The sequence below is a fragment of the Mauremys mutica genome, chromosome 1, assembly GCF_020497125.1.
Source record: "Mauremys mutica isolate MM-2020 ecotype Southern chromosome 1, ASM2049712v1, whole genome shotgun sequence".
Lineage (NCBI taxonomy): Eukaryota > Metazoa > Chordata > Testudines > Geoemydidae > Mauremys > Mauremys mutica.
Genome location: NC_059072.1, coordinates 163504332 through 163527104, shown reverse-complemented (window position 1 = coordinate 163527104; position 22773 = coordinate 163504332). Strand labels below are relative to the sequence as shown.

General features: G+C 42.3%; 2 protein-coding genes across 6 annotated transcripts in view; one reads left to right on the top strand and one right to left on the bottom strand.

Moving 5' to 3' along the window:
- Nucleotides 1-15840, top strand: part of ATP1B1 (ATPase Na+/K+ transporting subunit beta 1) — a 130979-nt gene extending 115139 nt beyond the window's left edge. For all 4 annotated transcript variants that reach the window (XM_045001708.1, XM_045001706.1, XM_045001707.1 and 1 more), the window contains 5 exons: nucleotides 755-883; nucleotides 10318-10473; nucleotides 12142-12326; nucleotides 13230-13313; nucleotides 14486-15840. In XM_045001708.1, coding sequence (XP_044857643.1) covers nucleotides 826-883; nucleotides 10318-10473; nucleotides 12142-12326; nucleotides 13230-13313; nucleotides 14486-14752 — 750 coding nt within the window. In that variant the 5' untranslated portion in view covers nucleotides 755-825 and the 3' untranslated portion in view covers nucleotides 14753-15840. The remainder of the gene's footprint in view (nucleotides 1-754; nucleotides 884-10317; nucleotides 10474-12141; nucleotides 12327-13229; nucleotides 13314-14485) is intronic.
- The window catches only part of NME7 (NME/NM23 family member 7), a 199506-nt gene continuing 192379 nt past the window's right edge, over nucleotides 15647-22773 (bottom strand). For both annotated transcript variants that reach the window (XM_045001700.1, XR_006576185.1), the window contains one exon: nucleotides 15647-15923. In XM_045001700.1, the coding sequence (XP_044857635.1) occupies nucleotides 15891-15923 (33 nt within the window). In that variant the 3' untranslated portion in view covers nucleotides 15647-15890. The remainder of the gene's footprint in view (nucleotides 15924-22773) is intronic.

Genomic DNA, 22773 nt, shown 5'->3' with positions numbered 1-22773 from the left:
TTTATATAGGAATTGTCAAACTACAGTAATACAGGTGGCTTTCAGCACCTGGAATCAACTAGACAATAGCCAAGATGAAGCCTAATTTTGCTCCTAGCAACCTCTCATTGACTTTCATGTGTGGGATTAGGTCCACAGTTGAAGATTGGGGTTGTCAAAGGATCCTAAAAGAATTAGACACCCAACTCCTAGTGGAATTCAGTTGGATTTGAACTGCGAATTCATTTGGAATTTCCAGCTCCAAGGCTCAATGCTAGTGAGTGGGTGTTGTGACAGTGCTGAGCAGCCTAAGGACAGGCACTTTAAGGATGTCCTTTACTACCACGCAGGCTTGCTTCACTGAAAATCAGTCCCTTATAATGCAGCACAGAGTGATATTTCCTGGTGGATCAAGTAACAAGTCACAAGTATTAACCTTTATGTGTTTTGTTTTTTTAAATGAAAAAGTTGGCTCATAGTATTTAATGTGTTAGAATGTGATGTGACTAAAATCAGAAAATTGCTTTGTGTTTGTACAGTGCCTAGCACAATAGGGTCCCAGTCCATGACCAGGACATCCAGACACTAATGTGATACAGATAACCATCTGCCACTTCCTAACTGTTGTAACCAAGATACCTAGCTCAGTCCTCTTGGGCAATTTCAGTGTCACACTTAAGCATGCTGGGTTTTCCTTCAGCGGTAGAAAAGGATGAAGTTTTGTGTTGAAACATGGCTGCTTCAAGGGCTTGATTATTTCTCTGTTCTCTTGCAGTTAAGATCCTTCTCTTCTACCTGATCTTCTATGGCTGCCTGGCAGGCATATTCATTGGGACCATTCAAGTGATGTTGCTCACTATCAGTGAATTTGAACCCAAATATCAGGATCGAGTGGCACCCCCAGGTAATTTAAATAACAGGCCCATGCCTGACTGTGCAAATCATTTCAAGAACAATCATTTTATTACTCACCTGGGAGTGATGATGGAATAGCATTCCATCCCGCTTCTAACGGGATTGGTGCCTTATCATGAATATCAGTCAAGCATGTTTAAAAGTTGTGGGTATGGTCTCAACCTATGTTTACAGCATTGTTTTTTTGCCGTTGAGTCTTAATGAGAATTAAATGTTGCATCAGCTAGAACATTTTCTGAAGTGAGAGATCTGCATGTGCATGATTGGTTTTATATTAAAACCAATTAATGGAATGTGGTTTAGATGTTGCAGTAGGTAAGTGGGTGGAGTGAGGCTGTCAGGACTCTGGGTTCTATTTTCATCTCTGCCACCTGATATGGACAATTTTCTCCACCTTTGTCTCTTGTTTAACTCTCTTCTGTGAAATGGGGGAAATAATGCCAATATCTGGGGGTTTTCTTAGACACTTCTATAACTAATGCTCATAGTGTCTTGGAAAATTTGGGGGAGGAAAAGAGGTGTGTGTGTGTGTGTGTGTGACACATACGTGCATTTGGTGTTCTCTTGTTTGAATGAATGGTAGGAAATGAACAGCCTGTCCGTACTGGATGAAATACAGCAGCAGTGTAAAGAGAGAGATCAATTAGGCAGCATCTCTGAACAGTCTGCATGAAGTAAAAGCAGAGAGAATGCCTTGGCAATGCAGCAGATTCTCCTCTTTCATATCCAGTCTATTATGCTGTCTGGCTCTTGCTAAAAGTCAGTGACTGGTAGGCCATGAGAGTGTAGGGGGAGGAGTCTTGCAACTGCTGCTTTCCCACATTACAAATGACCTTGAGGCTGCTTGGCATTGGGGATGGTAACGATTTGTCTCTGTCTCTCACTGCTTGCTCTGAAAAACAGCTCAGAAGCTTTTAATAACAGTGGTATTTAAGTGACAATTGTGAGGCTGCCGGCAAAGCTCTGGTGTCAGAGCATGCTGCAGCCCCACCGGGGTTAGCAGTGCAGTAGTAAACTGTGTGGCTAAGCAAGGACTATTATTCTTGCCAAGGGGTACATGTACCCCCCCAGGTCTTTCAGGGGGTACTTCAACTCCTCTAGATATTTGTCTAGTTTTACAACAGGCTACCTAAAAAGCACTAGCGAAGTCAGTACAAACTACAATTTCATACAGACAATGACTTGTTTATCTGCTCTATATACTGTACGCTGTAATGTAAGTACAATATTTATATTCCAATTGATCTATTTTATAATTGTGTGGTAAAAATGAGAGAGTCGGCAATTTTTCAGTAATCATGTGCTGTGACACTTCTGTATTTTTATGTCTGATTTTTGTAAGGAAGTAGTAAGTGAGGTGAAACTTGCAAATCAGACTCCTGAAAGGGGTACAGTAGTCTGGAAAGATTGAGCTACTGTTCTAGCCTGTACAATATCACTCCAAGCAAAAATCAAAAGGCAGATCTTCCAGAAAGCCTCACCACCACCATTTTAAAGGAAGTTGTTTCCAAAGGATGAAACTTGGAACAAACTGATGCTTCAGAAGGGGCAAATGCTGCCCGAGGTGCTGTAACATTGGCCTGAACCCATCTGGCTTTGACATCTGGAAGAGAGAACTGATTGCTCTGGTCAACATCAGCAGCACTTTTTTTGGTAGGGCACCAGAGGGGAAAGTGGATGGTATAGCATTAAGCCTGGCTACTAGGATAATTAAGCTAGAGCAGGCACTACATACTGTATGCATTACTTTTGGTGGAGCAACCTGCTTTTAAAGAAGAAAAATATTTGCCCCATGAAACTACATTACATGGAAAAATACAAGGTGGAGAAATGTTGATGTGCAGAGTTTGATTTTTTTTTTTTTTTCAGGTTACATCCATATTGACTTGCTGCACGGTCTGATATCCCATGATCTACTTGTTGTAGCTAAACTTTTGTCAGTGTCTTCACTTTAATAGTAATTTTGGAGGTCTACCTCTGAGTTGAGATTGAGTTGAAATTTTTTCATAAAACCTTACTCGATGCTCTACAGATTTTTTTTTTTTTAAATGTTGACTGGATGTTGCACAAATTGACCTTCAAAAATAAAATAATTGGAAGGTGGATTCGTTTCAAGACACCATTTTAATGTGTCATTAAAAATAAATCTACTTTGATTCTATAAACGCAACAGTTGCAGGCACTGATTTTTCTGAACATTTGGGAATTTGAGCCTGCAGACTAGACTCCCTGGGCGTTTTGCTTCACAGTCAAAATGAACTGTCCTATAAATCTGTATTCCTTCCTTCCCATCCCCTACTATGGATGTTCCAAGACTTTTAACCCATTCAGTGCACTAGTGTCAAAGCCCCTGAATTTGGGGCAAGCATCCTTCTGGCTCTTGGAACCAGTTGATATTTGCTCTTCCTTGACTGGACAGTAGAGGTCACTTGCACATTGGTAAGGAGTGAATGTACCTATGCCTGAAGCCTTTCCATCCTCATGCAAGCCCAGAAATAAAGTGTAGCTCTCAGTCTCAGACCTCCTCATACCATGGTGCAGTAGCCACTAGTTTGGCCTCTGAATATACCTTTTCAGTTATGGAAGTGAGAGTTTCTCACATCAGCTTTCAAAATGGCCATGAAAGCTGACCAGCCCAGGCACTAAATCTCACTGGATCGTGTCACAGTGGTGATGAATAAAATGTATTCCTGTCAAACAGGAAAATGGACAAGTAGAATTTTGTGTGTTCGAGAGATGGAGAATAGACAATGTAAATTGCCTCTCACTGGAACCACTGTAGACTATTGGCTACATAAAATACAAATCAATATGTGAACGGCATGTGCCCAGGAGTTTTTATGGTATATGTGGGGGGAGTGGTGCCAACTTTAACTATTAAATATACTGGTAATTCAGGAATGACAGGGTTACAGGACTGGGAGCTAGAAAAACTAGACTTCTGTCGCAGTCTCTGGCTGTGACCCCTTGGGCAAATCACTTAGCCCCTTTGTGCCATTTTGCAGATTGCAGAGGGGAGAATAAAACTTGTCCTTCTAAAGCACTTAAGATCTTCAGAAGAAAATGCTATATAAATGTTGTGCATTAGCCTCATTGCTCTGTAAAAATGCTATTATGAAATGAGAAGTCATGCTGCCATTTACTGGGTGATACTGATGTGGGTATAGCTCCATTTCTTTACCAGATGGCATTAATATGCTAATTACTGCGTGCATTTAACACAACAGGGCTATTATGCTCACTTGAAGGCTAAATTACAATTTTGTACCTTTCCATCAAATATTGCTTTTCTAGGGGGTTGTGGTGGAATCAAAGGCATTCAGATGTCCCAACACTGCAACTACAGCAAACGCTGATTAACTTTAAAAGTACAAGAAGAAAAATGTCTGGAATTCTAAGCCCTATTTAAGTGCGGTATTTGGTTAAAAATTCAGATATCTGTGTGATGGAATAGAACGTTTTGTCTTACTACTCAGTGTAGAACATTGTAAAAACGTTTTATTAAGATGCTTTAAAAAAAGTGTACAGTACAGAGTTTAGGCATAGAAGTTTCTGGTGATCAGGGAATAAAGTACAGATTATCGAGGGGGTGCGAAGTTCGGTTTAAGATCAGATGGCGTAAAGAATCTGCAGTAGTCCCGATTGACCCGTTAACCTTTTACCCCCAAAGTACAGACACTGAGATAGGAGGGTATGTTGTTCATATGATGGCTATGTTTGGGTGTGGAGTATGAGTGGATATGATGATGAGGATTGATTGACCCTCATTTGGTGAGATTTAATATTCAGTGAGTTTATGGTTCCGGTTCATATGGTCCAACAGGAAAAAGTCTCTCGATCATTGAGATTCTATCTGCCAGCCGGGGTATGACCCAGCATTGTACCTGCTGCTTGGTCTGCCTCTACTATAAAAATATCATCAATTGGGCCGTGTATTTCTGTTCTTGCTGTTTGATCTTGGCTGCAGGGGGCTGGGATTGGGGGGGGGGGTAAAGCCACTCCACACCTCATAGAGAAAAGACCCTCTTCAGAAACTGGCAGAAAGGACTCTTCTGTCAGATCATAGTGTTTAAAAATGGCTCCTACCCCTTTAAATGGCTTCCTCCTGTGCCTGTGAGGTGGTGTAATGGAAAAGGCTGTTCTGGTCCATAGTAACTACTTGGCTCACTTAGCTTACATAGTAGCAGTAAATGAAATAGAGGTCAGTGTATTTTAGCTGGTGAGTCTGCAACTGTCCTGGGGACAACTCTTGGCAGGAGGCAAACAACATCTTCTCTCTCTGCCTCTCACCTCTTAAGAGTGGAATCTGTTAAGCCCAAACTGCAGAGGGCACCTGGTCTCTCAGCCGTGCAGATATCATATGTTGAGAAAGGGCACACATTTTCCTCAGTGGGGGTGGCTAGAAGACTCGAGTGACACCAGCACATCAGGCTTTTAAATTAGTTCCATCTTGATGTGGATTTTTTTAAGCTTACTAAACTAACAGGACCTTGAGGGTGGTAGCTTGCTCAGAATGACTGTAGGACTGTCTTGTGAATCTGTGTATGCCACATCCATCCGCACTTAAAAATGTGTCCCCTAAACCCAGGATTGTCTTTAACTGGAAATAACACGGTATTATGAAGCAACACTACTTACAGCCAAAGTTCCTCATTTTAAAGCCTTATTTCCAAACTACAGCGTTTCCTTCTTGAGTTGTTCTGCAGAGGAAAGGCCAGCACTTTAGACCTGCTGCTTTTCTTCCCTTGCCCTTTAATTTTGCTTCCCATCCCAGGTGTGTACACTGCTCTCTTGCAGGGATGTTCATGAGGGCTGGGCTGCTGGCCATGCTGCCTGCTCTTTAAGAGGATTGAAGTATTTATTTTGGGTGGTTGTAGGTTTGCAAAAAGTAGCAGGATGGCACACAAAGTGGGAAATGGTAAATCTTAAGTTTGGGCCTCAACATTGTGTCAGTAACATGGGTAAGATGGGGAAGGGGAAAACCAGTGACTTAAATAATTCTCACATTATCCCTGTGAAATTAACAGTAGTAGTCCTATTCCTCAGAAAGGTAAAATGAGGCACAAGAGAGATTAAGGTCCCGAGTGACAAAAGCACATAAGCCAGCCTTGGGGGGAGGTGGGGTCTGGCCCAGACACTTCCTCCCCTCCCCCTTCCCCCCCCCAGCCCAGGGATCCAGAGGGAGAAATAGCCTGATGCTTGGCCCAGGCTTGCACGGGGTGTTCTGTGTGCCACTGCCTCCTTCCTTCAGGGTGTGCTGGAAACTAGAGCTGCTGGGAACCCTGCAGTTCCTCCCCCCGGCCTTGTCTTCTGTTTGTGAACTGAGCTCTTCTGGCTCCTGTTGGTAGCCAATATCTCTGCAGCCCATTTCTGTGGAAGGGGAAAAGGGAAATTCTCTGCACACATCAATTTCTGCAAAATTCTGCGGTGTGCAGAATTCCCCCAGGAGTAAAAATGTGCTTAAGTGCTTTGCTGAACTGCGGCCTAAGTGACTGGGGCCACAGGATGAGCCAGTAGGAATAATTTCTGGTCTCCCATCCTATCCTCCCTAGTGTACTAGCCACTCGGTGCCCGTTAAATATTGGAAGTTGGACAGAAGAGCCAATGGTGTCTTTTTTGATGTAGGGCAGCAGCTCTCAACCTTTCCAGACTACTGTGCCCCTTTCAGGAGTCTGATTTGTTTTGTGTACCAAACTTAAAAAACACTTGCTTACAAAATCCGACAGGAGTGTCATAGCACACTGTGTGACTGAAACATTGCTTACCTTTATTTTTGCTATATAATTATAAAAATAAATTTGGAATATAATATTGTGCTTACATTTCAGTGTATAGTATATAGAACAGTATAAACAAGTCATTGTCTGTATGAAATTTGAGTTTGTACTGACTTCACTAGTTCTTTTTCTGTAGCCTGTAGTAAAACTAGGGAAATAGCTAGACAAGTTGATGTACCTCTGCGTACCCCTGGTTGAGAACCACTGATGTAGGGCTTATAGGCTGCCCAATCTCATTCTCTTGGGGATTCTTCAGTGTGGGTGGTCAACAATGAAACACATACAACTATTTTTCTCGTGTGTGGGTGTCTTGTGGTCAAAAGTGAGCTCAAATGGTGGACTTGACTGACCACTAGCGTGCAGCTACATTGCCATCCCTTTGTTCAGTGGCTTTAGCTTCATATTGGGTGGTGGGGGTTTTGTGTTGTGTGTCTTCTCTTTTCTCTTTTCTTTCCTTCAGCAGATGTACAAAAGGGGGGCAGGACTTTGCTGTGAGTCATGTGCCCTAAATAAAGTACATGGCTTAAATTGTCTGACAGACTGTAGCGTGTACTTTACAGCTTCTATACAAAGGCGTTTCACAATGTTCTGCTATTCTTCATGTGTTCTCAGCTCCCTGGGTGGGGGGAGAAAGGGGGGGGGTGAGACTTTCTACAAGCTTAAATCTGAGAAACTAATGGTGTTGCCTGAAGCCCACATACAGAGGACCACCTTAAATAACTAGTGTTAACATTCACCAGCTGACAAGGAGGAGGACTGGGAGGGAGGGGGTTAAAAGCTACTTGCTATCGCACACTATATTTAGCAGTGAGGGTTTTGTGTGGATAGCAAAGTTAAACATGATTGTCAGACTCTTGTAGAAACAATTGTAATTTTGATAGGATTTAATTGTTAGTGGGGAAGGTAATTTAGTTCTCAATTTGCAACAAAACCCAGACCAGGGAAAAATATATGAAAGGGAGAACTAAGAGAAGGTTTGAACTGTTTCCTGAAATAAAACTTGAAACCATGAGCTCTACTGATTGGCTGTCTAGCTATCTTTGGCTGCTGGGGACTGCCCTCAGGGAAACAAAGCAAATCTTTGTCTCCTAGGTTACAAATTCCAACTTTGGGAGGAGGTGGGGGGCGAAGAGGAGGAATGGGGGACCCTAAGCAGTAGTACTTAACTGGCTTTGAAAGACCTGATAGAATTGTGAGCCCATGTAGGCAGCTGAGTAGCGTCAGCCTGCACTGGAATAAATTGTTGTTGTTGGCAAAACAATTGTTTGAAAGTTGTCAAAGCAGATGCCACTCCGCTGCTATGCTGCGCTTGCTAAAGCGAAGGCAACAGACTGAATGCAACCTGGACCCCTAATGATCACACAGTTTGCAGCAGAGACCGCAGCAGAGACCACCGCAAAAGCAGCATGAACTCCTAGTTCCCATTATTTTAAACTTCAGCATTAGTCACGCATCAAGGCATTCAATTAAAATGTGACCTGGACCTCATGCGAGTGCAACTATTTATTAGCTTTTTGTAATGACTAAGGGAATGCTTTTCCCTTTGACTGTACGGGTAACTTCCGTATATTAATTGTCTGCTCCCCGCCCCCCAAATATCCTTGCCCCTTGGGTAATAGACAGAATAGAGCTGGTTATGGAATCCAGAATTCTGGCCCCCAAGGCAGTGTTCTAACCAGGAGATGATTTTCCCATTTACCCCATTCAATGAAGTGTGTCTGATCAAAGAGGCAATCAGCGCTGTTTCTGTGCACAAAGCCCAGAAGAGATGAGTAAGGGGGAAAGCACAATGCTTTCTAGAGAGCACAGATAACGATTTGACTCTGCTCTGAGCTCACAATGTAAGTAAATTTCACTTGGTGGCTAGCCTAGTAATTCCTGCACAGCATAGGAGGGGAGATGGAGGGAGGTGAGGGTTCTAAAGTGCAGAGGCCACATGGGAGTGGAGAAGTGTTCTGGATGCCTGGCTGATGTCTGCCCTCTGATCCTACACTATGTGATCTTAGTGATGTTGCTGGGATCACAGCAGCCTTGCAGTGTGGCATAACCTAACTTCCAACTCAAGTGCTACAGTAGCACAGCGCTACAATGTTGTTGCTTCTGTTAACCTGGCTACCTCTGCACTGAGGGTTGGTTCAACCTAACCTTGGTACTTGAGGTGCAAAAACTTCAAAGCCCTCAACGACACAGCCAGGTTGATCTTATTTTTAAGTGTAAACTAATGCTTAGTAGTGAAACATTACCATTTAAGGCTTGTAAAAATGAAATTTCTACTTACCCAAAGAATGGAACCTTATCTGGTACAGATTTTCCTTCTGTACGCCATCATTCGCCATGGGAGGGAGATTTTTGTCCTGATGTCAAAATAGATCTTCCCAGTTTGGTTTAATTCAAGGCTGCAGTCCACATCTCTCTTCATGAATTAGGAGTGTGCCAGGGATGTGTGAAGCATTTTGAGCTGAAGTTTGAGAGCAGTTACACTGAGACCACTTTTTCTTGCTAGATGTGAGAGGACAATGATCAATCTTCTCTTTGTTCTACCTCTCCTTCTGGGCCAGTTTCCGAAGGCTGTAACCCAAAAGCCAAGTGTGTATGTTTTTGAAAATGCGCCCATCTATCTCCAGGCTTGGGAGCTGTTCTTGAAGGGCAGAAACAGAGTAGTGGGTTCTTCAGTTCCCTCAGGTAGTGTCTGATTGTCCCATGTCTCTGTCTGTTAGCATAGAGGCACCCCCAAATCACTAGCTGCATCTGAAAATCTTGGCTTTGGACTGCTAGCACTACCCACTAACCTGCCTTGTTTCCTAAGTCTGTGATTTTCTTAAAAACCTCACTGTCTTCCAAGCCTTGAATTGTTCTATCTGCTGGAGCATTGTAACTATTAAATAAAAGTCTCAAGAGCACCTAAAGGACACTGAAACATAGTGGGACTTTGGCTCCTAGCTCATTTAGGCACTTTTGGGAACTTTACCCCATGTCTAGAATCCATTTGAGGTATCTCAGAGCCTAGGACAACTCTGCTCCGCACTGCCTTAGGGCCCAGTTCAGGAAAGCACGGAAGCACATGCTTAACTGGAATGCTTTCCTGAGTTGGCGTGTTTGGGAGGTGTCTTGAGCCAGCATGCTTGGGCCCTGCACCAGCTGCTCGTGTTCGGCTGTACGCTAATCCACATCAGGCTGCTTCCGGCCTCCATCTTGTACAATTGACCCAGGTCTGTGCTGGATTAGAGCGTACACAACTGGTGGGCAAGTAACCCATGCAGATACAAATGAAGCCTTAGTCCAGCAGGCTGTGTACTGCATGTTGGAATGTTGAGAGTATAGTTAAAAAAAAAACAAAAAAACCCCCAAAAACCAACCAAACTTGTGCAGTGACCCAAAACACTGCCCTTGCCACTAATGTGGGGACAGTGTTTTGGGCCGTAATTGGAAGAATGGCTTAAGCACATCACCTCCAAGTGAGCTAAAATCCGAAGGAACTTAAGCGTGTGCATGTGTTGGGTGTGCAGACTCTGAAATCTGAGTCACATGGCAGTTTCTAGAAGAACAGACTGGTTCATGCATTATACATGTTGTCTTGAAATCATGTGACTTTTGGGTTTGTGTTAATCTATTCTCTCCCCCCTCCCCCTTCTTCTTGCCCTTTTAGGACTGACCGTAATCCCCCAAGTACTAAAGACAGAAGTTTCCTTTAGTATTTCTGATCCCAAAACGTACGAAGAGTATGTGGCAGGCATTAACAAATTCTTGAAGAACTACAACGACAGTCAACAAACCGATGAGATGACATTTGACGATTGCTCTGGTAAGCAGACTCCTGGATATGAAGTTCTGACTGTTTTCACATAACTGGAGGCTGTATTAGCCACCCTTCTTCTAACTGCATCCATCAAGAATCAAGAGAATACTGGCCATTGTTGTTAGTGTTGGTATAAGCCCCGCATGATGGTTAGCTTTAGACTCTCAGGTTAATTAGCTGGTCCTGAAGTCACTCATGACTGCCTGTTGTCCAAGTAGAATGCATTACACAGTGAGCTTCGCTGTCCAAGTCCGACAAGCTTCTGGGTGGGATTGTGAAAAGCACTGAGCATTGGCCTTCCTCTGCTCCCATCAGAGACAAAAGGGGGTTTTACTGTTGTCTTCAGTAGGAGCAGAGTTAGGCCAGTGCTGAGCAAATTTGACAGTTCCACCCTATGTGCCCAAATCAAGTTAAGAATTCAAGTCTCCAAAAGCTGTTAGTGTGGGGAAGTGTCCCTTTCCATGGGCCCTGGGGTGTAATAACAAACTACAGAGGCACTGAAAGCACTGTTGAATCTCTTTGGAGAAGGAAAGGCAGGTCTGAAGGAAAATCTGTATTCAAAGCATTTCTTCTAGACTTGCTCCTTCTCCTCTGCTCCAACAGCCAGACGAGAAGAGGAGAGGTCGTTACCCGGAAGCCATTTAAATCACGACACCAGCTGAATATTTTCCTCCTAAGTGGAGACTGTGTGTGGGCTGCTCTGGGTCTGGACCCAAACCAGATCACTGGGCTCAGATGCATAGAAAGTAACACTAGCCCGCGTGTATTTGTTTCTAAGTCCAAAGGCCTAAAACTCCAGTCATTGTCTTTCCATTGACATAAATGGAACAGGTGTCAAATGATCAACAGATGGTCAGTACGTTTGTTTTTAACGTGGGCTTGAAATGCTTGTAAATTGTTTCAGATCCCCACCCTCCACTAGAACATCTCAATTACAGAATCCACATTTGTGTCCTTTGCAGTCTAATTTTAGGGGCCAGATCATGCAGCTGGTGTAAATCTACACAGTTCCATGGACTTCAGTGGTGGTATGCCAGTTTACACCTGCTGATCACCTCTCCCGCGGGTCAGTCAGAATGTTTTGAGATTCCTTCCCTTCTGCAGTTGATGGTTTCAGCTAACACCTAAAGCATTGCTCTAAATGCATCTTCCTGTTCTGATTTTAAGTGTGATATCCACTCTTGTAGGGGAGAAAGCCCTGACTTTTGGTCCTGACCACTTAGCGGCGACCCCTTTCCCCCCCATTTTTTCTCCTTCTAATGTAATTCAGCAAAGCACCTATAATGGACTGCATGTAGTGTTGACTTGAAGGGAGATGCGTGTGTGTTGGTGGGAGAATACATTTCTGACAATCCCCACTGTGACCCAAAACATTACCAATAAAAATCAGAGAAGCAGCCCCCACACACACTTCCATTTGAGGAAAAAAGGCCCTGTAGAAAACAGACTTGCAGTGATCAGTAGAGCACTTGTCACTGAATGGCTTGGTGCAGATCCATGAAGTCAGTCTGTAGAAGGTGGTGTCTGTCTCTGTTTTGATTACTACTAGACCTAAGAAAAGGGATTCCAATCCCAGAGAAATGCTCACAGGAGTGTTGCTTTTCTTCTCAAAGCTTTTACATGCAGCATGAACTCACATTTGAGTTTGTTGGGTTTTTTGCCCCTCCCCCCCAGATAAACCTCATGACTACATAACCCGAGGAGCATTTAATAATGACCAAGGTCAGAAGAAAGTCTGCAGGTTCAGACGTGAATGGCTGGGAAACTGCTCTGGAATGCATGATTCCAGCTATGGATACAAAGATGGAAAACCATGTGTTGTTGTCAAGCTCAACAGAATTCTAGGCTTCAAACCAAAGGCAAGTGCTTCTTTTCCTTTCCTATTAATTTGGGGGAAGTGATTTTTATAGCAGGAGCAGAGGACTGGTCTTGGAAAGTCCATTTACTCTGGACTCTTATCGGTAAAATGGGGATATTAATGTCTACCTTGCAGGGTAGACATGAGGCTTAAGTAATTCCTAGAAAGTGCTGTAAGAGCCTTCAGTGATAGGTGCTATGGAAGCACACTGTAAATCGAGTCTCTTGAGAACATCACCTTGGTTCAGGACTGCCAGTTGCCTTCCCCAGTTCAACCATTCAAGTTCCAGGCTGACTCTCTGGGACTGTTCCTAGAAAGTAAACTCTCATGTCGGCTGTGCCACTCCTCCATTATGAGTGATACATATGCTTTTCCAGAATACCTTTAGGAGACTTGCTTTGCCCTTTGACCACAAGCATTTATTTGGGGCGGGGGGTGTTCTATTGGGCTGTCAAGCCTTATCTTTTATTAAATTCACTAACAGGATGATGATTTTTTATTTATTAAAAAAGTCCCCTGAACTGTATCTACTCTGCCCCCGTCAGGAAGTTGTCTGTAGAGCTTCTCTTGTTGGCAGATTCAGATTACTGCTGGTGAATTAGTGGCTTCCATGTCCACTTAACTTGCTGACAGTAATGACTGAAAATCATTGCCAACCTGAGCTGGCTTTGAAACTTTGACCTAGAAGCAAATCTGGCTCCTCCAATGAATCTGCCAATAGTCCACCTCCCTCCCCCACCCACTGGGACTTTGACACACAAGGATGGGGCCACTTGTTGGCACAGTTCTGAACTTCAGGAAGACGTGCTGGAAACTAATCAATGTGCGTATTTTCAATGGAGTTAGTCTGAAGAGCAGAGACTGTCCAGTGTGAAATGTAACACTTGTTCTGGGTTTCTTTTAGCCTCCACTAAATGACAGCCACCTCCCTTCTGAGATGATGGGAAAATACAATCAATATGTCCTCCCTGTTCATTGCTTTGCTAAGGTAAGTGGGAAAGCGTGTCCATGCCTTTTCTGACATGTGATCAGTCTTTCTTGTGAATCAGACTTCCTCAAAAGCTAACTGTTGTAAATGTGCAATGAACTCTGCCCATCAAAGGGCTGAGCAAGTCAAAACCATAACCTACACCGTGCCAGTTTTGTATAAGCAGAGACTCAGGATTCTAAGCCATGACTGTGGGAGGACATATACATTCAGTGATGCTGTTTATTATCCAGGACCACCTTTCTCTGGCCCCAGTTCTCTTAGATTGGTGCAGATTGACTTTAAAAGGATATTTAAAAAAGTGAGCATGCTTCAATCCTGAGACAGGAGTCAAGTCTTGGTGCTCATTCACTCCTTGACCTTTCTGCTGACGAATGACACTACCCCCCCCCCATTCCTTTTGAGAAGGATATCTTCCCATTAGGAACAGGATTGAGGCAACTCATTTCACAAAGGTCAGTGAACAATTAATGATGACTGAATGTTGTCACTGACCCCATCTCTGGAATGGGTGAACTAAAAATAAGTAAAAGCCTCTCCTCCCCCCCCCCCACCCCCCAAATCCTTTCAGACATCTACGCCTCAAAAGCAAGGTCTCTTCCAAGTAGCAGTATCCTCTTCCCTGGGTAATTCATTTACTCAGGCAGGAAATTTGTATAGATTAATGCTAACTGAAAAAGACAGATTGATTATTGTTCAATTTAAAATTTTTGGACAGAGGCCCAGCAAGCTTTGTCAATTCTGGGGCCAGTTCTGAGAAGGAATAATTGTTAGAATTCAGGATTTTCCCGTACCCTCTGCTGTAGATAACAATGAGTGGCCAGGGAACAATGATGCTGATCTTACCAAGCTGCTGGAAAACAACTGGAAGTTCTGTGGTGACCATAATTTGAGTGTTTTTGTGGAACCTGCTTCCCTAATCCATTGACATAATGCAGGATGATTTTCCTATTTACTTTTTAATTGCCCACATTCTACTACTGTGCACCTATCCTCCGGGATCCTGAATCGGTTTGAATGAATGAAGATAACTTTATTGTACTGTCCAGCACAGAAGTCACATGGTGATAGCCAAGTATGGCTCAGATAATTAGGTTGAATGGGTATATAGTGGTGGGAATATTTACAATGGGGCTTGTCCAAGTGATTTTTTTTCTTTTTTTCCTGTTTAGAAAGAGGAAGATGTTGACAAAATTGGCACCGTTGAATATTATGGGATGGGTGGCTATGCTGGCTTCCCTCTACAGTATTATCCATACTATGGCAAGCTACTTCACCCTAAATATCTCCAGCCTCTCATGGCAGTGCAGTTCACTAACCTGACCTATGACACGGAAGTGCGTGTGGAATGCAAGGTCTATGGTGAGAACATGGGTTACAGTGACAAAGACCGTTTTCAGGGACGTTTTGAAGTGAAATTTGACATAAAGAGCAGCTGATCATAAGTACGATTTTCTTTTCTCCCCTCCTAGCCATTTAAAAAGTAAAAAACAAAACAAAAAACTTACTAGTCTTGAACAAACTGTCATACGTATGGGACCTACACATAATCTATATGCTTTACACTAGCTTTCTGCATTACTAGGTTAGAATGTAAACTTAAAGTGTAGCAATAGTGACAAAATATTTATTCTACTGTAAATGACAAAAGAAAACAAAATTGAGCCTTGGGACATGCCCATTTTTACTGTAAATTATGATTCCATAACTGACTTGTAGTAAGCAGTGTTTCTGGCCCCTAAGTATTGCTGCCTTGTGTATTTTATTTAGTGTACAGTACTATAGGTACAAACTCTGGTCATTTTTCAAGCCATGTATTGTATCTGTTTTCTACTTTATGTGAGCAAAGATTTTGCTGCCCGAGGTGTAAATACTCAATGGGACTAGAACTGGCATGGTACTTTAATTTTTTTTTCCTTTTAAAGATAAAGGCCCACCTGTGAGACTATTTAACAGCACTCCATAAATCCTTTTTATTTTCCTGTGGTGTAAGGGTATTTTATTTGGAGAGGTGGCAGGGGAAACTAATTTGAGTTTATGAATAAATAAAAAAAGGTGATTGTGTTCTGTGCTCTGTAGTGAATGCGCTCTTTCCACCCTCATCCTCCAGTATGTTGTGTGAGACCTGAGTCAGGCTATCCCTACCACTGATGACTGATAATTATTTGCTTTGTATATTTTTTTTTCTGCTGGCAGCATCACACTGTGTGGTGCTAATGTCTTTACTGAATGTTTTAACCATTTTCATGGTGGAAGATTTTATATTTATGCAGTTGTACAATTTTATTTTTTCTGCAAGAAAAAGTGTAATGTATGGAAAAAACCAAAGTCACTTGTTTGAAAATAAATCTTTATTTTGAACTTTATAAAAAGCAATGCAGTACCCCATAGGATGGTGTTAAATGTTGTCTAAAGTGCAAAACTCATGTTCTAACATATGTAATAAATAGCCAGGAGCACAGTGCTCTTGCTCTTGTATTTCAGTCAGGTTAAAACATTGGACAATAAATTTAATGAATACATCATCGCTCCTTGTCTGTCTTTTTCCTTTAGAACTGGAGATAGTTCCATGTTCTGTCAGTTGTCCAGAATCTTGAAGAAGTACTGGACCTGTAAAAGACATATTACAGTGAATCTTCTAGGTAGTTAACCATTGCAAAGTGACTAAAAATAGCATCAGTGTGAATACAGCTGAACAACAAATCAACTAAAAAGAACAGGAGCACTTGTGGCACCTTAAAGACTAACAAATTTATTTTAGCATGAGCTTTCGTGAGCTGCAGCTCACTTCTTTGGATGCATAGAATGGAACACACAGAGCAAATCAACTGTATGTCACAAATAGAATCTGGCTGTATTGGGGAGGGGGGAGAGAAGAGAACCTTGAGAGTTCCTGCAGTTAGCACTTTATAGAAGAGTACCTGACATTTCTAGCTGTATGTACTCTTTTTAGCACTCTTATTTTTACTGTTGCTGGGAATTATGGACAGGTCAGACATTTTGAATATCAACATCTATTGTCAAAGTTAAAGCTTTAAAACCTAAATCAAAGCCAAGTTCTGAAGCAACACTTTTGTCAAATGATGATGAAATCAACACCTAGAGAAATCTTAGCCTTCCAGGCCTATTTGTTTTACTTTGAAATGCAACTTAAAGATGGCACTGAGCTCCTCTAAGTGTCTGCATTTTAATTAGGTGAAGGGGGAGCCTTCAGCTTCCTCTCTAACAGGTCAAAAACCCTTGAGCTTAGGAAAGGGAAGCGTTGCTACATATCATAAGGTGTGGGTACATTGTGTTTTAGACAGTTAACACAACAGCAGGAGTTGTGCACTAATCTGAGAGGAGTGGCTGAAATGAAAATGTTATGCTTACTGAACAACACACCTGTATGCCAACTTTTGTTAATCTGCTGATGTCTCAAATGCCCTTCTAAAAATGTGGCTGAAATCTTCTGTTTAAAAGTTGGACCACACTGGCTGCTTCAGCCACTCTGATCAGGGCTTCAGGTCAGATGCAAGAAGACAACAAACTGATTCACAAGCAATAACAGTTTATACAAAATTGAAGTACATTCCCATTAAATGGAGGTTTCTGGTGATTACAAAGACAGCAGTAACTGACTTATTCGTGGGTGTTCACAAATAGTGTTCCCACTAGTGAATGTCACTGATGCATAGTAGTACCAGTGATGATTTTCTCTTTTCCTTTGGCAGGAGGTAGGGGAAAGAGAAGAGGTTGGCATGCATTAATTTTAAAGGAGAGAATAGATTGCCTATGGCTCCTTCCATATACAGCAGCAGTTTGAAGAAATGCACCCCTGACTAGCACTGCTTTTTTTTTCTGGGCAGGGTGGCCCCTTAGATGCAGAGGTGAAAGACTGGGTCTTGCTCCTACCAGCAACAGACATTTTTGTGAACCCCACCAGCTTGAGAACAAAGAAATGCATGCCTTCCACTTGCTTTATGCACACCTCAGGCCCTGCTTGAAGAATCTTACTGTGGTAAAATCTGAGCTCATACCACAGGCCTAATTAGGTTTGCATGCCATTTTGCAATTCATGACAGACTTTTAAAGGTACCTTAAGTGTTAATAGAACAGCACCTTAACATCACACACCACAGAACTTCTATACAATGGCTCCTGCTTTTCTATGCATTCACAAAGAAGTTTCATTCCCTGAGCCAAAGACATCAGATGAGACCCACTACTGAGGCAAATCAGTAAAAAGGTAGCACAGTGAGACCTGACTCAGTTATAGTCACAGGTGTTCTAAAGACTAATGGAGCTAAAGAAAATTGCAGTGATTAAAGTGGCATGTGGAAAGTGTTAGCAGAAAGAAGCCTCTCTAATCAATCTGCATTTTCACAGTGGGGTACCTGTCCCCCTCACAGCTAGGAAAGCAAGCCCCACAGACAGAATCCATGTCTCAGTTTAATTTCCTGTGTCACACTACTTATCTTGATGCACCTCTAAAATCAAATGTGAAGCCCCTCAAACCTAGACTGCACTGTCAAGTTACCACCACAAACATGCCCTTCCCCCAATATAAAGTATTTGCAACTGGCAGAAGCTAAGGGATTGAATTAGACTTTCATAACAGGGAAAGTACCTTTCTGTATATTTCATGTGTTGCATAGCAAAATGTGGGTCCCTTGAAAATTGCCCAAAAAGCATTTAAGAAAGATATTGAGGTACCTAAAACTATCCCAACAGCAAGCTCTTCTGCATCTAAACAATCATCCCTAATGGAGAGCTTGGAAAGCCTAGACTTGCAACTAATGACAGGCCCTCATTTTGCATGGTAGATTACAGTGGTGTTGCCATATACTCAGCACAACAGTAAAACAATCATTTGTCAGAGACAATGCTCTTAGAGTCACGGAGTAAAATCTAGCCCCAGTGAAGTTAATTAATTTTGCCACTGACTTCAGTGAGGCCAGGATTTCACCCCCAGGGCAATGAGCTTAGAAGAAAGAAGCAGCATGGTTAAGAACAGTCCATTTTTTTTTATGCTGTCACTTATAGACTCAGACTTTAAGGTCAGAAGGGATCATCTAGTCTGACCTCCTGCACATTGCAGACCAGAACCTCATCCCCTGCTCCTTTAATAGACCCCCTAACTTCTGGCTGAGTTACTGAAGTCCTCAAATCATGGTTTAAAGCCATCAAGTTAGAGACTCCACCACTTACACTAATTTAAACCTTTAAGTGACCTGTGCCCCTTGCTGCATTCAACCCTCTTCTGAAGTCAGTGATACAATGGAACATGAAGTCTTTACAAACTTTCATGCCAAATTTGATGGTGTCGTGTTTCCAAATTAATTCCAGTTCTGCAATTTCTCATTGATGGCAATTTTTCAACCAAAAAAACCTTCAAAAACAAACTCTGAATAAAGACTGGGAGTGGCTGGGTCACTACAAAAAAGAATTTTCCCTCTGCTGATACTTGCACCTTCTTGTCAATATCCACCTTGATTGCATTGGCCTCATTAGCACTACAAAAGTAATTTTCCTTCCCTTGGTATTCACCCCTTGTCAACTGTTGAGAATAGGCCACTTACTTCTACCTTAATTTAATTGGCTTATTAGAACTGACCCTCCCTCCCCACACTTGGTAAGGCAACTCCCAACTTTTCATGTGCTGTACTATATATACCTGCCTACTGTATTTTCCACTCCATGCATCTGATGAAGTGGGTTTTAGCTCACAAAAGCTTATGCCCAAATAAATTTGTTAGTCTCTAAGGTGCCACAAGGACTCCTTCTTGTTTTTTGCTGATATAGACGAACACGGCTGCTACTCCGAAACTTGTGAACCAGTGTTGCAAAGGAGACAGAGATGGAGAGATATATTCTGCCCCACTGTCAGAAATACAAGGGAGCTGAGAAATGTTAAGTCCTCCAATCTATCATACACAACAGAGACTTTCCATTAAAAAATCCAGGGGGGGAGAATGTTTGAGAAAACAAAGGCCTGAGATGGAAGAACCATGCCCCTGAGGGTATGTCTACACTATAAGCTAGGAGTGTGATTTCCCCCCGGCTCATGTACACACATGTTAGCTCTCATTGAGCTAATGAGAATAGCTGTGTAGCTGCAGTGCCAGTGAAAGCATTGCTGAGCTGTGCAAAATACAAAGCCACCAAACACTGTGGTAGTGCGAGCATGTGTCCACGGGCATCACCTGCCCAGCTCAGACAGAGCCGGAGTCAGAGGTAAACAAGAATGACCAATGGAGATGGGATACAAATCCAAAACATGACTATGAAGCCTGACGGGATACTTGATGCTTAAGCTGTTTGGGAACTGGAATTTCTGTTCCAAGGGATGAACAGCCAACATTTTGAAATCTCCCACAAAATTAAAATTCCAACATGTTTCAATTCAATAGCATCAGAAAATTTCAAAAGGCCATTTTGTTTGGACTTATTTCACTAACTTTTATATTAACTAGATAACATTAAATCAACACTGACTGGATATTTGATATCACATGTATAAGTAAAAACATTTCCATGCTGTCAAAAAAGTTTACACTTTTTTCTATCGAAAAATCGGTACTTTTCCCATGCATTGTTTTGATGTTGACAAAGCTGCATATTTCAATGGGAAACTGTTTTGTCAATTTCTTTTGACCATATCTAATTGTAAGCTCTTTGGGGGCAGGGACCATCTTACTGTTTATGTTTGTACAATGCCCAATAGCAGGTCCATCACTAGGGCTTTCATGTACTAGCCCTACTTTTCACAAATACCGAAGGGTTGTGTCTTTTTAAAATGTTAGCAGCATTATGTAACTTGTCATACTAATCATAATTGTGAATTCAGCTCGACTTATGGAGAGGCCTATCTGCCATCAGCTTCACATTTCAGGGTGGCTTGTGACTTTGTGAAAGCTTCCATTGCACGGAGTAGAGCTGCTACTTCCTTATTGCTTACATGGTATATTATCAGCTGTCTATCTGAACACTCTGTTCGTGCTGCCAGATTGACTCAAGTGTAATTTTCTACATTAAAATGCTCTCTCTCTCTGCTCTGGGCGAGACAGGCTCTTAGATTCCAGAGTGAGATGCACATTAAAAACACCTAAGAAACACAGAGAGAAACACTTAAAGGCAAACTCGTAATAGTTGAATTTGAGAGCAAGCAAGCTTATGAATATACATAATGTCAATAAGGTGGTGTAGACCCCTGATTAGAACAGAGGTTTAAGCCTTAGAATGTCAGGGTTCTTTTCCCACCACTGCCCAATCCTCCCAACGTGCGAAGATGTAAATGTGGAACACAACGTGCGTCAGAGAACCAAGATGAGGGGGACAAAAAGCAGGAACGTGAAAATGCATGGAATCTATTCCTGCCGTGTAAATAACTCTGTTTAACCTTGGTCACATGATTATGCATTTCTCAATTAACTAATTTTCAACAATAAAAGGAAGGAGACACCAAATGGGGGTGGAATACAGATAACTTGGGGATTTTGAGAGGTATAGCTCTGCCACTGACTTGCTGTGACACCCTGGCCAAAGTCACTTAATCCTTCTGGTCCTGTTTCCCAATTCATTAAATGTGAATAATACTTCATTAATGATTGCAAAATGCTTTGATCTGTCTAGATGAATGGCACACCTGAAATCTACACGACTAGTACTAATCAAGAGTGCTAACTACAGCTGCCCTGTTTATTGCAGCCTGGGCCTCCCTCCACCTGCACAGCCTCTCTGGAAGGGAATTCTCTCTCACTAGTGGCTCACCCCTGGTTTGGAGAATCTCTCTCTTTTAAAAATAGCTTTTATTGCATTGTCTAAACCCCATACAGAACGTACTGACAAACTTCAAAGGCAGAACAAGCACAATAAGTACTGTATAACCTACAAACTGTGTGCCATTATGTTCTTTCCAAATACAATCATGAGGATTGGCTGCCACAGACTCTCAGTAAAATCTGTTAACAATTTACATGTATATAGTACGGAGGAAGGATTTGCCTTTCTAAAGACTTACTCTCAGGAGCTGTGCATTGCTGGGCAAGATGCTACAATGATAAATGTGGCTCGTGTAATCAGTAGCAAACAGTGCCCATCTATTTCCCCAATTACCATAATCTATTTCAGGGGTCGGCAACCTTTCAGAAGTGATGTGCCAAGTCTTCATTTATTCACTCTAATTTAAGGTTTTGCGTGCCAGTAATACATTTTAATGTTTTTAGAAGGTCTCTTTCTATAAGTCTATAATATATAACTAAACTATTGTTGTATGTAAAGTAAATTTAGGTTTTTAAAATGTTTAAGAAGCTTAATTTAAAATTAAATTAAAATGCAGAGCCCCCCGGACCAGTGGCCAGGACCCGGGCAGTGTGAGTGCCACTGAAAATCAGCTCGCATGCCGCCTTTGGCACATGTGCCATAGGTTGCCTACCCCGATCTATTTAATGAATTAGTGCTTGTGAAAGATGGTGCATTGCTAGCTGGAGATGAGGCCAAGGTTGTCAAAAGTAACTAGTGATTTTGGGTGCCTCTGTTCTAGGCCCTTTGAGGTGGCCCAATTTTCAGAAAGCACTGACCCATGCCACTGGCGAAACAAGCCCCTTTAAGATGCCTCTTATGGGGCATCCAAAGAGGGAGTCAGACAGATCACTACTCACTTTGGAAAATATCAGCCTGCAGTCACTCTTTACTCAGAATCCTGATACAGCACAAACAGCAGGAGAGAAAGCTTCCCCCGCACAACACGAATGTGCCTCAATCTTGTCTCTATGGTCTATTAAAAACTTTCGCCCCTTTGCTATCAACAAGGGGGCCACTCAGTGCCAAAGACAGTGATGATTTTTTTCTGTGGACATTTGTCCTCCAGGGACAACAGTGAGACCAACCAACCAAACTCATTTTGCATAGGCCATCCAATAGCCTTCAATGTGTGGTAACTTTCAGTTACACTCACTCCTCCCTTGGGATGGGTTTGAAGGAGAAGATGAAAGGCTCTGTATGCCATTACTAATCCCAGCAGCCACCCAACCTCCAAGGAAAACTGGGTTATAACATGCAGATAAGCCCACTCTGCTTCCTGCTCCTATATAACATGGAAAAAGAACTGAGACCCTCTGAGTCCAACAAGACCAATGACCTCACCAGGTAACGCTCTAAATCTGCGGCATTCCACAGTGGACACAAACTCACTGCAATCCTAGGACTAGCGAAGATGATAACTCCATCTCTTAAGCTTTCGAAGTGCACAATAAAATAGCTGTTTCCAAACTTTCTACTCCCGAGCAGCTTCAGTTTACACAGTCGTGCAGGCAATAATAAAAGCCAACAACATCCTGATTGTATGACTCATGCAAACACTTCTCTTTTCAACAGTGTTCATCCTAAAAACAAGGAGGGGGTCAGACAGAAAATTAAAAAGGAAAGCGAGCCGACCAACCCAGCATCCCAAGGAAAGAGAAAGGTCTCAAGTGCAAGA